Source organism: Atractosteus spatula, chromosome 11 (genome assembly GCF_055471065.1).
Source record: "Atractosteus spatula isolate fAtrSpa1 chromosome 11, fAtrSpa1.hap1, whole genome shotgun sequence".
Classification (NCBI taxonomy): Eukaryota; Metazoa; Chordata; class Actinopteri; order Semionotiformes; family Lepisosteidae; genus Atractosteus; species Atractosteus spatula.
In genome coordinates, this window is record NC_142716.1 from 41,205,755 (window position 1) to 41,229,581 (window position 23,827).

The 23,827-nt window shown below is 35.3% G+C and overlaps 1 protein-coding gene across 1 annotated transcript in view; it reads left to right on the forward strand.

Annotated features, from left to right (window-relative positions):
- stxbp4 (syntaxin binding protein 4) overlaps nucleotides 1-23,827 on the forward strand; it is an 83,734-nt gene that overhangs the window by 51,348 nt on the left and 8,559 nt on the right. The window contains exons 20-21 of the mRNA XM_088926646.1: nucleotides 2,762-2,910; nucleotides 21,691-21,748. Coding sequence (XP_088782772.1) covers nucleotides 2,762-2,910; nucleotides 21,691-21,748 — 207 coding nt within the window. The remainder of the gene's footprint in view (nucleotides 1-2,761; nucleotides 2,911-21,690; nucleotides 21,749-23,827) is intronic.

Here is a 23,827-nt window from a genome sequence, read left to right on the forward strand (position 1 = left end):
AGGTGTTTTCCCTACTTCAGTAAAACTGGGAAATTAAAGCAGTTTCTTTTGAAAGGTGTCATATCCTTGCATGCATTTGGCAGTGATTTTAACAAGTGCCAATTAACTGGTACAGATGCTGCCTGCATGCCCTTATTCATTTCTCTCTGTCTTGATGATCCTGGATCCTCTGATGGCATGAGAGATTTTATTAATCTGAGATTTTATAACGATGACCCCTGCAGATATAAAACTGATTAATGGTATAGGTATGTCTATTCCTAGACAACACTTTTCCAAATAATGGGAGCTTTCTGCGTGGAGTCCACTATTTAGTAGATTTAAGCATGTAAAAAAGGCAAACAAAACTTATAACTTTATAACTAAAAGGATCCAACATTTCAGGTACATTAGCAGATGTATAATCTAAAAGAACTAAATCTTTTTAGTCTTGAACAGAGTAGAACTTTTTAAAAAAACAATGCATTGCAGGATATTGGAAAAAGCCGAAGACATCACACTCTCAAATCTGACTTCTTTTAATAAACAGCTTGATAAGATACTTGGACACCTAATTCCTAGCAACCAAATGAGTTAGACAGACCGAATGGCCTCCTTTTCATTTATAATTTACCTCAAACATTGTTCCATTTACATGACTGCCCAAAACAATTAGGAATCCACAGTCAAATGATTAGACTCACAGTAATGACAGTGTATAGTTATCTTAAGCATCACGTGACAGACGTTCAGAAGTTACCCTGGTCAGCTCAGTCCTCTAATCTCAATGAAATTCAAAACCAATAGTATCTGCATCTCAATCCCACAACCCACTACCCTCATCACAACCTCAGATGTAGGGGATCCTACAAAAAGAACATCTGGGACAGGGCAGAATATTTCATAACCTTGTGGAATACATACAATATCTAGTTGCAGTTGTTCTTGCTGCTTGTAGTGTAGTACATCAATCAGAAATCCCCTTCCTAATCGCAAGTTACAGACCCAGTACAGGAACATCCCTTTTTGTTTTCAAGAGATCTCTTCCTTTTACTCAGTGGAAGAGAGATGTAATTTGCAAGTGGTGTCTAGGACAATCATGTTTGGGGGTTTAGGGCCGTATTGGGAAGAGTCAAATTTGTTCAGTTTAGGGACACAACTGCTCAACTACAGATTCTACGAATTTGAGTGAAATTTGTTATGAGGGTGGCACAGTGTTTATCATTGCTGCAGGCAGCACGGGGGGCCTGGGTTCAATTCTGGACCTGGGTTGCTACAGTACCTGCATAGTGTTTGTATATTCTCCCTGTGTTTGCGTGGGCTTCTTACCGGTATTCCAGTTTCCTCCCACGGTCTAAAAACATACTGTTAGGTTAATTGGCTTCTGGAAAAACTGGCACTGGTGTGTGTGTGTGTGCATGTTTGTGTCTGTGTGTGTCATCCCACCCATCCAGTGCGTATTGTGCCTTGTACTCAGTGCTTGCTCAGATAGGCTACAGCTTTTCACACCCCTGAAATAGATGATGGGGTTAGAAAATGGATGGACTAATGTTGCAGTGAAAGACATAAGTATTACTCAAAATGCAGTATTAGGAATAAGAATAGAAATACCTTTAGTTTACAACTCTTTACAAATTGTAACCACTGCTGAAATGCAAGGCAATAAATCCAAATCTAGGGTTTGTTAACTTGAATATTTGTAACCAGGGTGGTGTAAGACAAGTAAAAAAACAATTGAGATTATTTACAGAAGCATATTGTCCTATTCTAATATTGCAAAGTTCAAGCCCCACTGTAGCAGTAATCGCTTGTGAATTTTGCAGGCAGTTCTATGGTATTTATAAGGCCACATGCAGCTGAACACTGAATGTCCATGTGTACTCCTTTATATTCTGTACTATTTAACTCGTTTTATAATTTAGATTATTTTGCATTATAAAGGGTATTTATAACCACATACAATTGTGTTCACAAAGATGTTCTTAATTGTGTACTGAGCAAACAGTCTTCCAAAGCTACAAGTTTTAGCAACCAGTATAGTAGAGTATTTATGAAGAATTTTTTCTAGCTCAAAATTGTTTTGCAATAAAGTGTCTAGACAAAAAAGAAAAGTCCACAGAAATGAAAAGATTGGTTAAGTGTCTGCACACATATTTACTAAATATGTTAATATAAAGTAGATTGTTATTGTTTTGTTTTGTTTCTAATGAGTAACTTTGCACAGCAATTCAGAAGTTTACCTGCAAGATCAAACCCACGTCAATATACAAATCAGTGCCTTCAGTATTCATTTCACTTTAAGATGCCAAGAATAGTTATCTGTGCAGAGAGATTGCATCTTCCTCTAGAGGAAACAAAAAGACATCTTGATGTGTAGGTGGATCGGAACACAGTGCAGTATTAAATATAAACTAAAAGAGCACATTTTACTCCTGGCAAAAAAGGCTGTTTGAAAATGAGTGATTAAAAATATTGCCATTAATAGAAAATTTACTAATATTGTTTAGGAAATTACTAAATTGGTGGATTGTATTATTGCTTATGACTTTCTTTTCATTGTCTTTCTCAACTTTGCATTTTGGATGCGTTTGTCCAGCAAAGTCTGACTAGTATTTAATGTTACTATTTGATTGCTTAAGGTGCCAGTATTTCTCTGTATGCCTTTTCATTAGCTTATACTTTATATTTTAAAATATTTTATCTGAAAATGCTTAATTTGTTTTTTGTTTGCTCTGTGTTTCATTTGAAATAACTCAAGCAGCATACTGGTTTTGTCTTGCAGTTCTGCCAATGACCAAAAGATTGGCATGTCTTCCTCTTCCCAAGCGATAGCTACACGGTTTGGAAGAAAAGGCCCCTGGACAGTAACAGCACTTGCGTTAGAAGCCAGAGAACTTAGCAGATCTGTTAGAGCCATTCTTGAAGTAGATTGTAAGTGACTTGGCATTGCATGTTGTCTTACACTGCATGAAAAATATTCTTTAATGTTCTATAATGACATTGTGCAAAAATCTTTATATTTCTAAGAAAACCCTTTGGCCAAGCAGTAAGGTGGTGTACTGTTTAGACTTTTTTAATTTGTAAAAAGGATACAGTAAACAGCCATGTTTGCTGATTTTGAATAACTTTTATGAAAAGGAATTTTTTATCTATATGTGCTTGAGGTTTCTGAGAGATTTCTATTATAAACAAATTGCTGGGAAGTTTCATTAGTACCTATTTCTTATGGTTCAACTGAAAAAAATATATACATGCAAGCTAAAATTATGTTTACTTTTTGAAAGTCCTACTTCAAGGGTAGTTTTAAAAGGATTAAATGACAATTGTGTAGTGAAAGGAATTTTCATTCTCCATTATTGTTAAACATTGCTGGAGATGGAAGTTGACTACTGTATGTACATCTGTGATGGTATCAGACTGCGGTTTCAGTTCAGCTGATTGAATGCAATGCATTTTGATTAGAATTTTGTTTAAGCATTTTAACTAGCATCTAGAAACATTTAGGGTGAGTCATGTGGTTCAAAAATATGTATAGCTTTCAGGATGCATTTGAGCATGGAAACACTTTTTCAGGAACTCAAGTGTATTTTATTGTTTAAATATAAAGGTTTGTGGGATTGTTTTATAACCTATTTAGATTTTGTTTCTGTTTTGAAGGTGGCTATCTTTTTGACAATGGCTTTACATTATTTTTAGTACTTAGCAGAGTAAGTTGCCGTGTGAAAATTCTTTCAATTTTCTGCTCATTTTCCCTCAGTAAGTAACTTGGTTCTGAAACATACTTACTCTAATGCATTCTGTTTATAACTATGGGTAAATATCGGTTGAATTCACAGCAAGTATGAACCCTACAGTTTATGTATTTTGGTGTTGGTATTCTTTCTTAAAAAGTGTGGATACATATTAAAGGGGCCCATTAATTCCAGGAAAAATCCATTCTTAGTTTAAAAGTTACTGGAAACTGAGGAAAGGAAACTCTTAATTTTAACTGTGACAATTAAATAAGGTAAAATATTTTATTTAAAAAATAACTGTTGATTTCAGTGGATATGCTGCTTTAAAAGTAGGCCACCGAAGGAAGTACAATGCAAGGAGTATTTCAATAGGACAATTAGAAGGTTTATTGATTGAAATCATATCAGCAGGGGGAGCGTTGCTTAGATACAGCAGTGAATGTAAAACTGTCCCTCAGGTTCCTAATGTATTGAGGGTTAAGCTGTGAGCAAAGCTAAGGTCTTTTCAAAATCACACAGGCTTTTACTTGTTTGTTTTCAAATTAGGCCAAAGAAAGGCCACATTACAGAAAGGAATGTGTTTGTTAAGAAAAAAAACTAGGCCAAGGATATGTAAGTAGTGCAGGTCTCTCCTTTTTTTCATTCCCCAGAGTCATGTAGCGGAAGCCTTATTGATATTTGTTAAGCAAACTCAGTGTTTTTATGCTGGATGTTTTCTGCTGTTAAAGGTCAGCATGTAAATTTTTTTGGCTTTTGGGGGAAAAAACTGCTTTTGTAGAAAATAAATGTTTTAAGTTATTTAAAAATGTTTTTGTAAAGCTGAATGTTGATAAAAATATTTGGTCTGGCATATAGAAACAAAAACATACAGTAACATACCAAGGGACACATTTTAAAAATTCACAGGCTGATACTAATTAGGATTGCAATTAATATTTAAAATGGGACTAGTTTTTACATCAAACAAAAAGTTTAACTTTGAGTATCTAATCAAAGCTGAGCTTCAAAATTACATATTTATTTTCCATCACAGGACATGTAATTTACAACTCAAAATACATAAACTGTTGCTAGTAATCTTGTTCTGTCAACTTTAAGATTCTACTAGATAATGTTTAACACAGAAAATGCTTATCACTAAGACAGACTCAGATTTAGTGGGATAACACTTTTATTGAAGGGTGCTCTAACGGGTCTCTATTTCCTTTTACTCATACTGTACTACATTTGTGTTTAATACCTAAAGTGGTATTAAGTAAATTAGTAAGTAAATCAGAAAAGGCATCTCAGACAAATCTGGTACAGAAAATAAACTGCACTTTGGGTTTGAGGGTTCTCAGATCTGAAGACATTAGATTACATTGGTCTTATGTTTCCTTTGTGGAGAAAGAAAGGTGTGCAGTTTTGCTGTTTTAGAATATTATATCTTTATGTCTGTATAATAAATGTGTATATACTTAAGTTGTTAATATGAAAGTGGTGAAAGTTATATCAAATAAAGCACTCCATGTAAACGGGTTGTCTTTTTTTGTTACCTGTAGCTGGTGTTGAGTAGTGATAGTGCTGTTCATATTGAATGTAAGAAGCTGTGATGTACTGTACCTCTAGCTATTAGGATTGACAAAGTTCCACCTTTCAAACAATAAGACAGAAATTAAAGGGGATAATGTTTAAATAGATCTTTGGAAATTCAGCTGTCCCCTTTTACTGCTGTAGTTCCTGAGGACATTACAATACAGTAACTGTTCACTACTGTGGTTGCTTGACCTGTGTGAGGACAGGATATGGGTAAGTGAACCCACATGAATTGAACTTGTTATCCTGCAGCTAAGTGAGCATAACACTAAATTGCTTTTGCATTTATATGTAAAATGCCCTGTCAGTTATACAATTAAGTTAGAAAGCTGCCTTTGTTATGAGGAATTTTCTTGAAAAACGCATTATCCCACAAATTAGTAGTCTTTTAATCCTCTTGTTTTATACTGTATCAGCAGTACGTTCCAGCTGGGGGAACATTTGCTGTCAAGTTGAAGTTTTCCCAGATATTTTTTCTATTTTATAGTAATGTAATGCCAACACTAAGAAATAGGATTGTGTGACAGTAGTTTTTCTTTCCAGGATGCTGGCCTAGAATGATGAATTAAGCAGATCTCACAGGATGGGCAGTGATTGTATAAATATGCATTTTTGTTTGAGAATAACCTGTTTCTTCCTCTTAACAGACAGGACAAATAAATCACACAATTGTGCAAGCAACATCACTCTGTAGATGTTGTACAAGAAAATTAAATGATCTCCATTCAGATAGACCACAGATGATCTGATGTGAGTTTCTTAACTCATCTGGAACCCTAATGAGGCCCCCTCATAAGGTCATCCAGTCATACATAGATTTTATTTGATAGTCATTCTTGGATTTATTTCTGTTCAATTGTTGGTTCACACGTCAAACATCCAGTGTTTGCAAGTGCTTATAAGACCAAAACACTTAGCGTGAACACAAACTGTTCTACACAGCGTAAGAAAATACGTGATACTTTACACTGAATTAACACTAATATTACAAACGCACTGAAACCAGATACTTGGTAGTAGTGGGGTGAAAGTTTTAGACATAGAGTAGATGATAATATTTCTGGGCCTATTCTTGATTATACTCTGTAATTAAGTGATGCTTAATGAATTAAGGTAACTTATTAAATATAGATGTGTAACATTATATCTAGAATTAGTGATGAAAAAGATAAAAGCAATTTCACAAATTTTATTTTCATTGATATATCTGTGCTTTGATCAGTAATGATTCAATTAGGAGAGTCTCAATACCACAATAATGTATTCACACTGAGACCCTAGCGAATAGAGATTTTTAAATTGTTTGAAACAGCTAATGTTATCTTAAGTGTGAGTGCTGCGTATTATGTTGTACCTTCTCAAATTATATATAGCATAATTTTGACTGTATTATATGTCTCTATAGTAACTGGCTGATGTTCCTAGATGTCTCAATGATTGCTATTCTAAATTAACTGAAAGATGTTGCCTTGTTTCCAAAACAATGTCCTATTGTGGTTTCTGTTGTATGGCAAAGTGTGTAGTTTCGACACGATCTACAGTAGCTTGCATTGGCTTTGTTGTGCATGAGTGACAAAATGTTTATGCACCAGTGAAGGTCAGTAGTTACCACTGGGGTTCCTGCTGCTATGTCAGATTTGAGTAGTTCTGTCAGAACAGGCAGGAAATTATTGCTGCCCTAAAAGCTGAGAAGAAACATATTTCTTTCAAATATTGTAAAGACCATGGACCTGTTTTGTGCCTTTAGAAACATCATTACATTACAAATTATTTCTAATTTTACAGAGTTTGCTTTTTGTATAAGCCCTGTAGCCTTCATTTTTTCTTTTCATTGTATTGCATTAGTTGTGGAAGTATTGTAGTATTTTCCGCAAAGCATGTAATGTAAATCTGCATCTTTCCATCTGTCTTACAGTCTTAGGAATAACACATTTATAAAGATTACATTAAAAAAAACAGATATACTGCACTATCTAGCCTACTAGATGTTTACACATCTGGGAAACTGTAGTACCATGTTAAGTAAAGTGCATAGTTGCCATGTGAAAACACTGTTTTGGTGAACATGGGGATATTGATAGTGAAGCTCAAAAAGCTGTAAAATATACAGAGATGAGGAGGGCAGATAGATCATCAGCATTTATATAGAAATGGATAAGACAAAAAGAGAGGGATTCTGCTTTATTGACAAAAGTTAATAAAGAGTACTTTTACATCAGTGATGGTAAATACGATATTTCTCATGAAAAGGAAAGATGACAAAAACTAATAGTCATGTGAAATTAAATGAATCCCTTTTCAATTTAAGGCTCACTAATAGTGCATAAAAATAGTGCAACTACTAGTTACATTCTTTTTAAGGGAAACTCTTGGCAAAACATGTTACAACTTTGTTTTAGTGATACAAAACTTTTACCTTAGGGGTATAACTACAGGAATTAAGAACATAAGAAAATTTACAAACAAAAGACATTTGGCTCATTTGGTAGTTAGTACCTATTAAATCCAAGGATCTCATCTTCCTTGCGTCCCAGTTATTCAGCAGACTTTTGAACAGCTTGATAGTAGTTTTGTTGTTTTTCCACCTCAAATTGACCATTGGTGTGCATGTGTGTGTAAAAAGCAAAACAACTGTGATTATCGGCAGTGTACAATGCGTTAAGGACTACACGAGCATAGTAGCCCCCAAAAAACCACGGATTAAAGATTTAACTTTACCGGCCCACGAAAACACAGAGCAGCTGCTGAAATAATAGAAACAACGGGGTTAATGCTGACATTTTTTTCCCTATGCTTGCATCCGCAGCTTGCATCTTATCTTGATGCAGCTGGAGTCTTCCTGGCTGATCAGGCCCAACTGTTTTCTTAGTGGAAAAGGTGAACAACTAAAATGAGTTGCATCCATATAAGGAAAGAAAAGAGCACCATCAACGTTTGTAAAATCAATTTAATCAATGAGAAAAGAAGTGGGTCAGCAAAACTGCTTTGTTTAGAGGCAGTGCTGATTTTAACTTGTGTGCGCAGAATGTTAGGAAAGAAATTATGACATTAGACTATCATGAACACTCATTAATCAGAAGCTCAGGTAATTTCCTACTTGTTTTGTAAAAAACTATATAATCCTATTGGAAATCATTTATGTGCATGATCACTGCCACCATTTATTTCTGCAGATTCTTTTCTTATTTATACCTTTGCTCACAATGTTCAGTATTGTCAAACGGGTAGCTACAGATAAACAAGAACTTAGAGATAACCATCTTTTCCCTGGCTCCTCGGAGCTGCTGCTCCTGGAGAACACAGAAGCGAGACAGAGAGCATGCCGAAACGTGTCTGCCACACCAGCCTGCATGTGACTGGAATGGACGGGGGACTTGCACGTTTTTGCAGAGTGCTGCCCGCTAGATGACAGCTGTGGATTTTCCAGGCACATGGTGCACCCAGCTAGAGCCCAGGAGAACTACCTCAGGACAACAGCTGGCAGTGCAGTGTTTTGTGTGCCACGTGAAGGATGCAGGAGCAGCAATGTGACTCAGGGTTGGGCTTAGCAAAGACATCAAACAGAAAACAGAGGGAGATAACACAGCATAAAACCTTAAAGGAGAACAGATGAAGTGAGTGGGGCAGGTGGGGAAAGCTATTGTTAAGACGCTGTGTAAGCCTAATACAATATGGCAAGGATTTTCATCTGTTAGTTTAACCCTTTTGTTTTTCCAATTAAAGACTTGGAATTCTGCAAGTCTTGCAAGGATCAAATTGCTTTACATTCTAACTTGTTCACAGAATTTCCTGCAGCCACAGGATGAAAGGCTGCTGTACTAAGTGGTAAGGGAACATAACGTTTGTTATTAGCTTACAGGAAGCAAGGTTGTATTAGAATGTACAGTATATTCTCAATTTCAAAATAAAAAATTAAAATATACTGTACTAAAGGCCAATAGTGGAATCATTGTTGAGGACCTAATTCTCTCTATCTCAACTAATATGTTGCGATAAAAGAAGCCACAGAAAAGACAAGTAAGCTTTTATAATTTCAGTATTTGCTTTATACTGTATATCCAGTCACACATATATAGTTTCTAGGGCCATCCCTTCCATGAAAAACTTGTAAAATAACTTCTGAAACTTCCCACTCAGCTGCCAAATTAGCTCTGCTATATACTGTATACAGTATATAGCATAGGGAATTTCCAAACTCTTAAGACAAAGCAAGAAGAATGTTCTTCCATTTTCTCCATTTCAGCATGTCTTTCTCTTGTTTGATAAGCACCGTGAGATTGTCTATATATTTTTAGAACAGAAAAAAAAAATGTTTGCCCTGATGGGCGAAACTCTGAACAACATCTTGTTAATCAAGTCTTGAAACAATCTTCCCTATACAGGATCATCCACCTGAAACAGGTTCCTAAGCATCTTTAGCAGCTTTGCTGTGTCAAACATCTATTTTGATTTTCTAAAATTACGGTAATAATACCTCGTCTTCCTTGTTCCTTGAAAGTGCTTTTCCCAATCATACAAAGATTGACCTCACAAGGAAATATTTTGTATGCTGGTCCATTTTTATAAAATCTCTTTGCCTACTGGCTTTGGTGATGACCTTTACTACAAAGGGGAATTTCGGGGTCATTGCTCTGCTCTGCCAAGAGTGAATTGTGGAAGAGATTGCCTGTATGAACTGCATTTGAAATCAAGTTTGGGTTGAATGGAAACCCAATTGGAATTAAAAAACTTTCAAATACATTTGAAGAAATTCGACCTTCATTTCTTTATTTCCCCATTTGTAACATACAGTAACACTGGAACAAATGCTGTCTGTTAAACAATTAAGGTCTGGAGAAGCTTATTTGAGTATGTGTGTTTGCATGTTTTTAACACTTTAGATAATCCTTAGAAGTGGCAATCTGAGACCAAGAAACTAGCAGTGGAGAAATTCAGCTCATTTTATGCTTGCCAGCTGAGTACTTGTGGGTGTTTGTGTGTATATTTAATGCACTTTCATTTTTCAAAGTGATGATTACTTTGATAACCCCTTAACCTATGTTTTTACTTTTTTTACATCTTTTCAATTTAACCTTTGTTTGTTTCACGCTTTGTATACTGTGCATTTCCTGCACTCTAATGAGATCATGACAGGGCAACCTAAACAGAAGTAGTAAAATGAATTGGGTAAAGCTTGATAAAACGTATGTTAGAAAAGCCAAAAGAGAAAGAATGAAATTTCATAATAGAGACTGAAAAGAAGTAAAATATATGTGGGTTAATGCCAGGACACAACTAGATGATGAAAAGGAAAGGCTGATGTATCCTGGCTTTCTTCAGTAAACCGATGAACGAGATGCATGGTTTAAAATTAGCTACTAACAACTGAACATCCCAAACTTGTAACCTTTCTTGTGTTCTTAAATATAAAAATTAATGTAATCTGGAAGAATTCCACAGCTGTTTAACTTAGCTTTTCGAATCCCATTGTATGTGAATACACAGGATATGATGACCAAACTATTTTACTTGAGGCTTTGTGTACTGCTAAGTGTCATTTTATTTATAATTAAGTATATGGTGGATTTGTACAATACAAAAAAAATTCCTCATTAGCAAATAATCTTATGTAATAATTTCCTGTTTTTAATTGCTTTACAGTCATTTTTGTGCACTGTTTTGATTTAGAGAACTAGACTGTATAATGGGTATACTCTAATGAGAAGATTACAATTGTAATGCTACATCATTACTTTCCTATATGTTTTATTTTCTGTAGTCTCTGAAACAACTATGGTTGTTTTGGGAAAGAATTGTTAGTTGCCACAGAAATTAGATTTTTATTTCTAATTTATTATTTTAACTGTAACCATTTTATGTTGGCGTGTCTAAGAGGATAGTAATATGAATTTAAAAATTCAGCACAAATTCCAAGTACTGATAACTTGAAATGTGAAGAAAGGATGCTACACAATTTTTTGTACTTCTGTTTTAAATTAAAATAAATTGCATTATCATATTGTATTGACTTATAAATGCAATTAATCAGTTTCTTAGTAGATACCGTATATCTTTTTAGTTTTATCAGAAGAATGGGACAAACTAAATGCTAATGTCATAACATGAGTAACAGTGTATTTATGTTTTCATTGTAGTGTCGTGCACATTCAGCAGTGGTTATAATAGTCATGTCTAATCAACAAAGACATACCATTGAAACCAGATTCTTCTATGCTTTGTTCTATGCTATGAGAAATATGATAATTTGAGAATATGAAAAACCTATATTTTTCTGTTGCTTTAATATTTTTGTCTCTTGGAACAAAAAACTAAATCCAGAATGCATTTATTAATGTATTTATTTATTGTCTGATTCTTGAACTTTATGATCCAGGCACCACAAGTTTGAGCTTGGGTCACGTCGCTAGTTGACTGTCTGGGATTCCGCAAGGGCATTGTACAATCGGCGGAGAGTTGCCAAACTATTGGGATTGGGATTAGTTGGCCAGAACTCTTCAGGCTTCCAGTGAAACAGTGACTCCTGCTGCATCGCCTCTGACAGTGACAGTGCTCCTCTATAGCGACAGCGCTGACTATATCAATAGTCAGTACTTGAGTATGGATATACTCAAGATGGCACCATTCCATGGTGACATCTTATGTGTAGCTCTCTATGGTGCTGTGGAGCTGGCAACATGTGACAAGATGAAAGGTTCAAGAGTAGACATGTATTCCATTCTTCATTCTCCTACAGGAGCCATTGCAGTACACTGTCTTATTTTTCTAATTCTTATTTAAAGTCTTGTCCTTCAGTTTTTCCTTCAGACATCACTGCCATCCTCATTTTTACCTGTATCTACATATTAGACTTGTGAGTCCTTCTTTAGCACTGAAAGTCTTTTTAGAAACAGGGCATATTGCTGCAAAGTATAAGCAATGTTTTCTTCACTTTATATAAGTGAAAATAAACTTGAATGCACACCATTTTGTGATAGATTATTTTAACATTATTTCTTATGGTAGGATACTGTACTGTATAGCACATAGCTAATGTTGTGTCAGAACACAGTTGTATGATGTCCTGAAAAACAACAATTTAACAAATACTTAAAAACATACTGTAGCTTTACTATACTTAAATTTAAATAGTAATTGATTCTGAATCGAGTATAAAACTTTCAATCAAATTATTTTCAGTACATTTTTATTAAGAATTGAAGCATTGGGGGTGGGACAGAGACAAGATGCCCTATTGTTGGAAAAATAAAGTTAAACCATCAGCTTTGTAATATTCTGCTTTGCATTATGCACCATTCTCCAGCTGTTACAGTACATGCACCATGATTAACTATGTAGTAATAATATTAACTATTAGCTAACGTAATAGTTATTATTTGCTTTGTCACAATGGATGGAATAAAGGAAGACAACTCTTCAAGAGAGTTAAAAGTCATAACAGTCACTTGATATATAAATATATATAGCCTATATATGACAAAACTCCATCTCATTCTATTGTGTTTCCTGATTGTATTATGAAACTGGAATGAAGTTTTTTAAGCATAGTTTGTTTGCATTCCTGCTGTAGAACACAATGGGACTGACTTCTAAGACCAGAGTAAAACATTAAAACCTCAGTTTATTTATATCAACATAAAAAGGAAGATGCTAATTACAAATAATAAAAAGCTTCTGTACAGGTGTTAAAAATGTTCTAATAGAAGAACTCTTCTAGGTTTTAAAGTAAAGCTTTTAATATCATCTTACAGTTTTAGTGCTCTTTTAATTACACATATTTCATAATGTTAATTGAGAGGAAAGGAATTAGTGATGTGAGACGATACTGTTGCAGTGTGCTTTGAGTTATTTCTCAGGGTCTTTTTTAGTAACAACAAAATACAGACCTTTTTTAATGATAGTTGTATAAGTCTGTATTCATTGTAACCTAGTTTCTACTGTAGGTTGTTATGGCTTTCTGAAAAACATAAAAGCAATTCTCTTATCGTTGTTAGGAATAAGGGTCTAACCTTCAATCTGATTAAAAGATTTGTGTAACGTAACAACATAAGGTGACCTGTTTTACAAAAGAATATATAATAAAAGCAGGACTGTATCATGCCTAGTACCATATACACTTGGTTTTAAAAATGACACCAGTAGATTTGCATTTTTTTTTCTTATCAAGCTCTTTAGGATTTCTTAGGAGATTGTGGCTTTAATTTATGATGTTTTTTTAATTAATGATTATTAACATATTAGTGTTCTTAAAAAAGCTCTGACTTATTATATAATTATCTCTAAAACATGCAATTGCAATCCATTATATTAAGACCACCAAGTAAAATGAAGACTCAATGGCAGACATGGTTGTCTTGAGGAGCATGATATCTCCATCAAAAAACTCTCAAGATCTCAAACCTATAAAATGGTGAAACTGGTGAAATATCCATTTTACCCCCACCCCATTTTCTTCATCCCAGCTTTAAATAAAGATGATCCTGTTGCACAAATGTGATTAGTTTGGGTTGAAAATATTTGCATACTTTCTGAAGTACATGACACATATTCTGTGCTTGCAGATGCCCAACACAGTGTTTAGTGGGGGTTTTCTTTCTGACTAGTGAGGGCCTAAAGGTACAGCCAATTACAGAATATATAGAATTGTATATATTTAAAAACTATAGCATGATCTTCAAGGAATTGAGCAAAATTATTCAAGACACAGAAGTAGAAGAAAAATGTTAAAATTACAAAAAACACAAGTTGTTGTTTAACTTTAAGAGGTGTGTGTTTATTTGTGGAATCCTTTCTTCGGTGAAGGGTCATAGTTTTGGGGGGTCATATACAGTAATGGCAATGTAATTGCAAGGAAATGCATATATTCAAGTAGGTAGCTGCGTCAGCATGCATAGGCTTCAAAGGAACAAGTAAAGGTTTATTCCATGCTGAAAAGATAAGAAAAAACAACATTTTGGCTGTAGAGCCAGTCATGTTGCTGAACTAGCATTTTAATTTGCTGGGATCATCCTCTTAATGCATAGTGAGTCATTCCATATTTATACTGTGCTGTATATGACAACATCCATCTGTTTCAGCACATTGATGAGAATTACAATTTATCACTGTGCAAAATACCCCAGCTCTTTAATGATATACATGTGCAGGAGAGTAACAGTTCACTATAGCCCAAAGGTGGCAAACCTACTTTGACACACACTCTTACAGTTTGTGTCCTATGATACACTTGGCATTGTGTAACCCTGTAATCTGCTTTTGTATTTGAATTACATTTCTGTCTCATGTATGTTTTACTAAGGCCTGTGTAATTAGGCAAGATTAAGTAATTCCTTATATTTGCTTAATGGAAAAATGGTTCCCTTTTAAAATAATGTTTTATGTAACCAATTACCACTGTAATCAAAGAAGAACACTGCCAAATTATCCAAGTAATGAAAGACCATGTATAAATGACCTTTTTTTACCTCACAACACAGAGATGAACAAACTGAGGGAATGCCTGTTATAGAATGGTAGCAAATTTTAGTATTTATTCGTTCTCTGGGGTTGCTTTAAGCAGCTTACTGACTTATTTCTCTAAGGCCAACAGCTGAATCTGTTCAACAAGGCCTTTAGAAACAAAGGTTTTATTCAGTCACACATGGTAAGGGCATGAGGCTGGAGGAAGTAATAATTTTTGTGTGACTGAAACACGTCATAGACCCAGCTTACGTTTATTCATGAGACTAAAAGAGTCCCGAGACGCTTCAAATTAAACTTGTTATTGTGTTGATGTCTGATTTGGGTTAGTACCTCATAGAAATGTTAGTGGGAGACGGATTCAGAATGTCTCTTGCTCACATTATGCTGAGTAAAAAGCTTGTTTTTATATGCAATAGGAGCTGTACTATACAGTACTATAATTTATTACTATAACATAATGTAGAGATTCCAAGGAGTAATATTTGCTTCATATTTAAGACACTAAAGTACACATAGCTGCAGAATTCAGAATTTCATAATAGTATTTTAGGAATACATTTTGTCCTTGGCTTTCATGTATAGATACCTTGTATGAGTAATCTCCATTCCATAACTCTGAGTTAACTTCCATAACTGACCAATGAAATCATATTCACAATAACCATAGGAACAGTGCTCTTGAGAATTAAACTCCAGTGCCAATTTAAAATATAATCTGAGTAGGTTAACATTAAAGAGGAGTAAATTGAAACATTCAACTTACTACAGATCTGAAGACAAAAATGGATTGAAAAGCAAAGCTTAGAATTCAGAAAACATCACTTTCAGTTCATTGGGCTATGCCATAAATCTGTGATGAAAGCAAGATACACTATTCATATTATGAGAATTATACTCTATTGCAATATAATTTAATAGTAAGGACAACTCAGATAAAGAATCAATTCAGATTGTTTCTGTTGCAGCAGTTTTTGTAATCTTTCTAACTAGAAATGTTCATTTCACATTCTCTGACATTTATCATTTAGAATTGCACAGTAGTAGATTCTGATACTCAGGTTAATCCTATTAGCCACATGGTACAACAGCACACATTGCATTTTATTCCAGTACTTCACCAAGGAAGCTCACAAAGCTTCCTTGCTATTGTCTTAACACACTATTCTTTAGAGGGCACATAAAGGGTGCCATTTTATTCATCGCCAGTTGTAAAATCAGTAATAGTGCAATTTGTTTAGAGATCAGATATAAACATTTTAATTTACCAGACTTTATTAAGGAATAGATCATAAGCTGTTGTGGCACGAATTCTCAGTGGAAGTCTTATACTAAGCCGCATGTGAAAAATTGTTTTTAATGTCTGTTACTCAACATCTATAGTGTTGTTTAAAGGACGCCTACCTGTAGCAATAAAACTATTTTCTGCTACATCAAACGGTGTCAAATGCACTAGGCATTCAACTACAGACCCCCTTTTCCACAAGCAGAAATTGTTTTGGTTATGGAAGGTGTTGAGAGATGGGGGAACATTAGCTGCAAGTGTTCTTTTTGTTCACAAAGGCATAAGAAAATGTTACTGAGGCCTTCATTCATATTTCTTTTCTGGAACACAAGTGTGTAACAGGAGAGAGAATGTTAATACAGAGACATTATTTACCATTTATGGGCAGCAGGTGGCATAAAGGTTAGCACTCTGACTTCAGACTCAGCTTCCTGGATTGTGTTCCAGCCTTGGGCTTTTTTCTGGGTGGAACCTTCATGTTGCCCCCCTTCCTGTTTGCATGGATTTTCATTGGGTGCTTCAGTGTCCACCCATCTCCCCAAGAGGTGGATTTGATTGGCTGTTCTAAATGGTCCCTCTCTCTGTTGCCCTGCAATGGAACTGCATCACACCTGAGAGTAGCCGTGTGCTCTCAGTCTGTTTTTGTGCTTTGTGCTTCCAGGATAGGTTTGGATTACATAAAGGTGAATTCCATGCTGAAAAAAGGAAGGATAAACACAGTGTTTCATGTGTTGAGCCTTCTTCTGGTGTGCTGGAGAGTCAAGAGCCAAAACATTGATTCTCCTTTCTATTTTTCTATTTTTCAGCATGTAGTTCACCTTTACTTGTTTCTTTGTAGACAATGCAGGCTGACACAGCTCCCTTTTTGGATCACCTTGAGCTTGCAGGAATGGATGATGATCGATGGACGTTCATTGTTTTAAACTAAAACATACTAACATAGAATAATCATTTACTTGGAAAGGAAAGTGATCTCAGGAGGCACAATGGAGCGATTTCCCAATGTGATAAATGTACTCATCTGCAGTTCTGTTTATGATGATTTCACAAAATTGGTTGCTTTTACCCATGTGCCTGAAAGAACGAGAGGGGGTGATAACCTCAGGCCATCAGACTATGCCACTACCAGGTGGAATGAGCCAAGAAGCTACAACAAAAGGTACTGGCTGTTGAGGAGAAAAGGATTTGGAACAGTATCACAGGGAAAGGTGTTGGTTAAATTTATGAATAGGATATTAAACCTCAACATAAAGCCATCTATTCCCTAACCACTTTATCCAATTCAGGGTCAAGCCAGAGCCTATCCTAGCAACAAGCTGACACAAGGCAGGATTCTCCCTGGATGGGAAGCCAGTCCATCAAAGGGCACATGCTGTACTGACACAGACATGCACACACTGACACCAGGGCCAATTTTCCCAAAAGCCACTTAACCTACCAGCATATCCTTGGAATGTGGGAGAAATTTAGAGCACCCAGGAGAAACCCACATCACCACAGGAAGAATGCATCAACTCCATCCAGATAGCACCCCAGGTCCATAATTTAACCTAGGACCCCAGAACTGCAAGGTAGCAAAGCCATGAAAATCCTTGTTTTGTATACAAGCTGCAGATCAGTGTACAATGATCTGACTCATATAAAAGTGCCTCTTAATAATAAAACAAACTTTTTTTCTTTCAAGATGTGGATTAGCTAATGACTACTTGACCGGTATCAAAACTCAAGTCTGAGTTTTCAAAGTTCAATTTATTAAGTAGTATGCAGTGGAACATGATGCATTACTTTGAAGGCATATCAACAAGGTCAGTAGCTCAAGAACAAGGTCTCATCTGGGGTTATGGGCCTAAATCTTAACCCTGTTATTTGTAAAAGAAATATAGAAATTGTCCCATCATAATTGTCTGTGCCCATACTGGCTATAGAGGTGCAGTGGTTTTAACAAAGTATCCTCATCCCTGAAAATATGGGAATTACACTTTATTTTATTCCTTATTGCATGTATGCATACTGTATAGTATGTATGAGTTCAAAACCAGAGCAAAGGTTATGAACATAACTATAAAATGCTATTATTAGTGTTGTAGTGAAACTCTTAAAGTTGATCATTACTAAGTATTTTTTCCAGGACCTGCTCACACAAACACCTTTTTCCTGAGGTTACGAGACCTCCTGGTTATTCAGCCCTGCCTCTGGCCTGTTCATCTGTGCCATCAGAGGTGACCTTTTCAATTATGATCTAATTTCCACCAATTCTCTTAACAATATATGCTGCATTCCTGTCAGGCCACATTAGTATCACTTAAGTAGTGAGAGCTGAGCACCTGTTTGTGCATTTTTCCTATTGATTAGGAACTGAACTGAGTGGGAACTAAACTGCCCACTATCTACTGGCCAAAGCAAATCTCATAAATTACTTACTGTAGTATTGGGGGTTCATTAGGCATTGGCAGTTCAGGATCTGCACATAACACAGAAACAAGGAAATGACTATGTTATGAGCTTATGTCTTTGCAATGGACTTTACAATTGTTTTACCAGCAAACTCGCCTTTAACTAATATGGCCTTATTAATATTGGCACCATTGTAATCATTAATGTATTTGCATGTTCAAACTTTGCCTCTGAAATCTTATCTCCTCTAAACGTTAGGAAAAAACATGTCTAAGGCAGGTCTCACTGTATTATTATTAGTTCTTTATTTTACCAGGCAAGTGAATTGAGAACAAAATCTCATTTACAACAACAACCTTGCACAAGGGTACAAACAGCATCATTCTACCTGGGATTTGAACCCCTGACCCTCTGGTCTGGAGCCATAATAACTACTTCACACTGCTACCCATAATGGATTATATTTTAAAGAAACAAGAAAAAGGCCCACTTCCAGGAAAGAAGCATTAGTTATCCATTTTCCAAAAATATTATATAGATATTATATAGCTAATTGGGCAATACATGATTAAACATTATTATAGACGTTTCTAGTTCTACTATTTCTGCTAATAATGCAGCAGCAAAATCGTATTAATATTAATAATAATCATTGGTTCTCTGTAATAATGGAAAATCAAACATATTTAATCACTGAAAGACAACTGTTGACATCTATGAGTTTTTCTGAGATTCAGTGTTAAATTCCAGAGCTTAATATGCTCTAAAATCCTTTTACTTTGCTATTCTCATATCACAGATCTGTTATAATGTTTCTCTACTAAACAGCATACAGCTGTGACGATAAAGAAAAAAACAACTTTTCCTTCACATCCACTTATTTTAGTTATAGTGTTTGTTCTCCAGAAGACAATGGGCATCCCTATTGCATCCTTTAGACTGTGAGGGGGAATGGATCCAAATAGTGATCATTTAATAACTACCACCTGACATTATAAAATTACAGTATATTGATTGTTAAAGTTTTGTAATATGCACTGGGACTGCAAGACATATCAAGAATTAATAAACATTCTGCATTAACTAACCCTAAAAGTAGAACGTATCCAACCAGGGCAGTCAATGTAATCTGCAAAGAAGTACACATTGCAGTCTCTCTTTTAAACATATCCATAATTATTAAATGTCACTTATTCTACAGATTTATAACTTGTTTTGTGACATGTTAGTGCAACTCCCATATTTCAATACTCAATTCTAAATTACCAATTAAAATTATATATATATTCTTTTCCCATTTTTATTGGGTAATAAAAGCAGTTCTGTACCACATATAATGTTGAATTTTATAGTGTACATTTCATCATGGGCATGTTAATTGTCAATTTAATCTAGTCAGATGGCATTTATTAAAAAAGTTGAGCATGAAAAGATTCTGTCTAATACTTGAGTACAATAGCCCCAACCCAGATCGTTATACATACTGTAGATAAGAAATACAGATAGCAATAGCATACTGTACCATATGGATGACAGCTAAACTGTTATGCAAGGTATTTCTTAACAAATGCTGAAAAAACATGTAGTCTCAAGGGTAATATATTTATGGAAATTAATATCTACTGGGCAAAGTTTGGGTAACTATAATTATTAAAAGTGTTGCACTAGCAGGATTCTGTGGTTGCTGTGAAAACTGTCTGACCTAATTTCACAGGCAATGTTACAAAAGCTGCATACCAATTTTTCCAAGCTGCAGTTTTGATTCCAGCCTACATTACATTAAGATTTCCACTTCAGGCCACTCTGTCTCTCGCAATCAAGCACTCTTTTCAAGAACCAGCAGAGCTGGGCCACTGTCAACTCATAGAGTTTAGGCCACGAATGGCCATCTACTGTAGCATCTATCCATCCATCAGCAATCAGTAAGCTGCTTATTCCTAGCAGAGCCTATCTAAGAGGTACTGTATAGGCTTGTAAAGTATGACTAAACCGAGGAAGGCACTCTAGTGCATCACAGGACATATACATGCTCCAATGAACTTAGCCTGCATTTCTTTAGAAGGCAGGAAAAAACCCTAGCATCCAGCAAAAACCCAGGAAGAACATGTAGGCACAATAGAGAAGGTTCTCTAGTCTGGAATCAAACCCAGGACCCAAGAGTTATGAGGCAACCCTGTCTAGCAAATATTTTTAAACATTAAACAATATCAACCACAAAATCGTGATACTCTGGTTCTCAATAAAAAAACTAATCATATTAATAAAATCAAATTTACAAAATGGATAAATCATTTTCTATACATAATACTTTTTCTAAAAAGATAAGATTAGACATAAAGAGTATACAGATTAATACAACATACTTTATGTTTTGGTGAATAGTCCATGTTATTTCTGGTAACAAGGTGTTTCCATTCTTGTGTAAATTACAAGAAAGGTATTGTTTTGCAGGACATTCAGTTTTTTTTATTGTATGAAGTTTTATGTAAGTCCTAAATAACGCTTCTTTCCTAATGTTGAGTATTAGTCTCATGCCACCTGATATTACATTTTAACAAAATTAGCCATTTTGCTGTGTCTCTTCTTATCTTCTATAATTCTAAGTGATAGTGTAGCTGCACACTTTTTTAAATGGAATGTGTTTTTTCTTTTTCACAAATTCCAGGGTTTACAACATTTGTAGAACCTGGGAAACCTGAGGAAAAGAGCAAATCAGAGTATCAGATTAAACTGTTAAGTGAAGCAATAACTGCAGGGAAGCTTAATGAAATATTTTGTCACACCTCCATTGTCTGATATATTTTGGCTCGTAACAGAATTTTATGATAATACCTCACTCAGAACAAAAATTTAAGTATGCAGGAACTCGTAACATTTTGTGGAGTGGTTTTCAGTAATACAGTATATCTGCAACTATACCACATCACCACATGAAAAAATGACCCTGAGGCCACAGTTCTCCATAAGAAGTATCAAAATTCTTGTTTTTCTTAAACAGAAATGTACCAGGTCATTTTTTAAATCTGTGTTTCAGGACAATGTTGAAGCAAAACACACATTTTTACTTACCAAAACTATATGGAAATTAGAAGTCAAATGTCCTAGTGTTGGCAGGACCTGACTATAAAATACTTAATGCACATTCCAAAAGCTAGAGGAGGTGTAGTCAGCTACACCATAATATGCTTTGTAGAAATTTTTGTAAGAGCTGGTTTCCTAGTTTAGCATGTGCGTTCTGAACTATTTTCTGTATTATTTTCTCTTCAGGCCTGCCATATGGATGGGAAGAGGCTTATACAGCAGATGGAATCAAGTACTTTATCAAGTAAGTTCTTTGATCTACATCTGGAAGTGAACTTAAAGATAACAGTTTAAAAATGAGAGGACTTTAAAAAATGCTCAAATGTATGAAATGGGTCCTTTAAGTAAGCCCAATATTCAAAGTACCAATTTGAAATAAATTTTGGCCCCACCACAGCTCAGATATAATTGGCTCAACAGCTGACTGGGAAATTAAGTTAAGCAGGGTTCTGGAACATAATTGACAATTGCTGAAATTGACCAGGATTTGTAGTACCTTGCTGTGATCAGTAAGGACTGTAGTAGAACTCTCTCTGGTACCTTACACCTGCTCTTGTTACTGTAGGCTCAGTGTATTATTACAATGAGAACACAGTTTTATTTTGTTTGCTTTAAACATAAAAATAAATGGGTAGCTTGTTGGAGAAAATTTTACAATTTGTTATGTCGGTATACCGGTTGTGGAGATGTGCTCAGGCTGTCAAAGATATATGTGTTAGGCAGGTTCCTATAAAAGAAGTAGAGATGTATTTTTACTATTTTAAAATGAACAGTAACAAAATGAAGAACAGACTGAGGACAGGACTGAATCATTCCCAAGGCATGTTAAAAAAATCAAATCTTTAATATTAAAGTTATATAGTCATGCCTATCATTGATATTTCTGCATATGACCAGGTATTTAATGTTTTCTAAATATTGTAACACTGGGATTTTGATTTCAAGTATTGTCCAAAGCAAAAAGAACCAAGGTGCATTTGCTGAAAGATTTAAATTCAGGCATGTTTTATGCTCAGGTATCACATTGAAATTCCACAAATACAGTGAACTACCTTTGGTTTTAAAAAGTGCTGTTAAAGTAATCTGAAATTAGCTTTTTGAATGTGAAGAGTTCATAGCCTTATGTAAATTGGTTTGCTCAGCCTACAAGCATTTAATGCAAATGCCTTTTTGTGCCAACCTATATAGCTGAATACATCCTACTTTATACTAAAATTCATGTAATTTTCAGCAGTCTGGTAGCATTCTAAGGTATTGACTGACATGGAAATATCATGTAGATTTAGATGTATCCTATGTTTTTTAAGAACTTTAGGTCTGCCATTTAAAAGCTGGCTGCCTTTTCCATTTGTTTACAAAAGTGACCTGTCATTTTGACAGGTGGAAATAATCACTTGACATTTTTAAATGACTTTGTGTAGTGCCATATAATTTCAAGTTCCAAGAAAACATAAGGAAGTCTAATGTTCTTTTGTTGGAGATGGCAAATTACGTTCACAAAGTGACTGCGAAGGGGATGCTAGAAAACATTTTTGTACCTTCTTGTCAACGTGTGGGAGGAAATAAATTTGTCAATGTCGTGTGAACACTAGGTGTACAGGCTTGCCTTTTGAAGTCCAATTTTGGGCATCTTTTGGGCATCTGAAGCAATTGGTAATTGCTAGAATGCTGAATTAGTGTTTGTCTTGCCCTCCGCAGTCACATTGTGAATGTAATTTGCCACCTCCAACCAAAGAACATTTAATTTGCTTGCTTTCTTGGAATTTGAAATTACTGTATATGGCACTACAAAAGTGATTTAAAAATGCCAAGTGATTATGTTCACCATTTATCAAAATATTGGTCACTTTTGTTTTTTGTGAAAGAGACAATCATTTTTTTTCCATTAATATTTGTTCCTTTTGGTGATGTTTCACATTGATCAAAAACAAATTTCTGGATGTCTATTTGGGGACTTTTAACTTCATTGTCTAGTTTTTTTTCACATAAATGCAGACTTGGGCAGCAGAGGTGCACAGTGGCACAGTGGGTAGTACTGCTGCCTTGCAGTTCAGTTCTGGACCTACAGTATGGTGCAAAGTGTTTGTATGTTCCCCCTATGTTCATGTGGGCTTCCTCTGGGCGCTCCAATTTCCCTCCAAAGATCAAAGATATGCTGGTATGCAAATTGGCTTCTGGGAAAATTGGCAGGGTGTGAGTGTGTCTGTATGGGTGCCATGCAAAGGCCTGGCATCCCATCCAGGCTGTACCCTGCCTTGTGCCCATTGCTTGCCCATATGCTTGCCCATTGCTAGCTCCCCCATAACCCTGAACTGGATGAAGT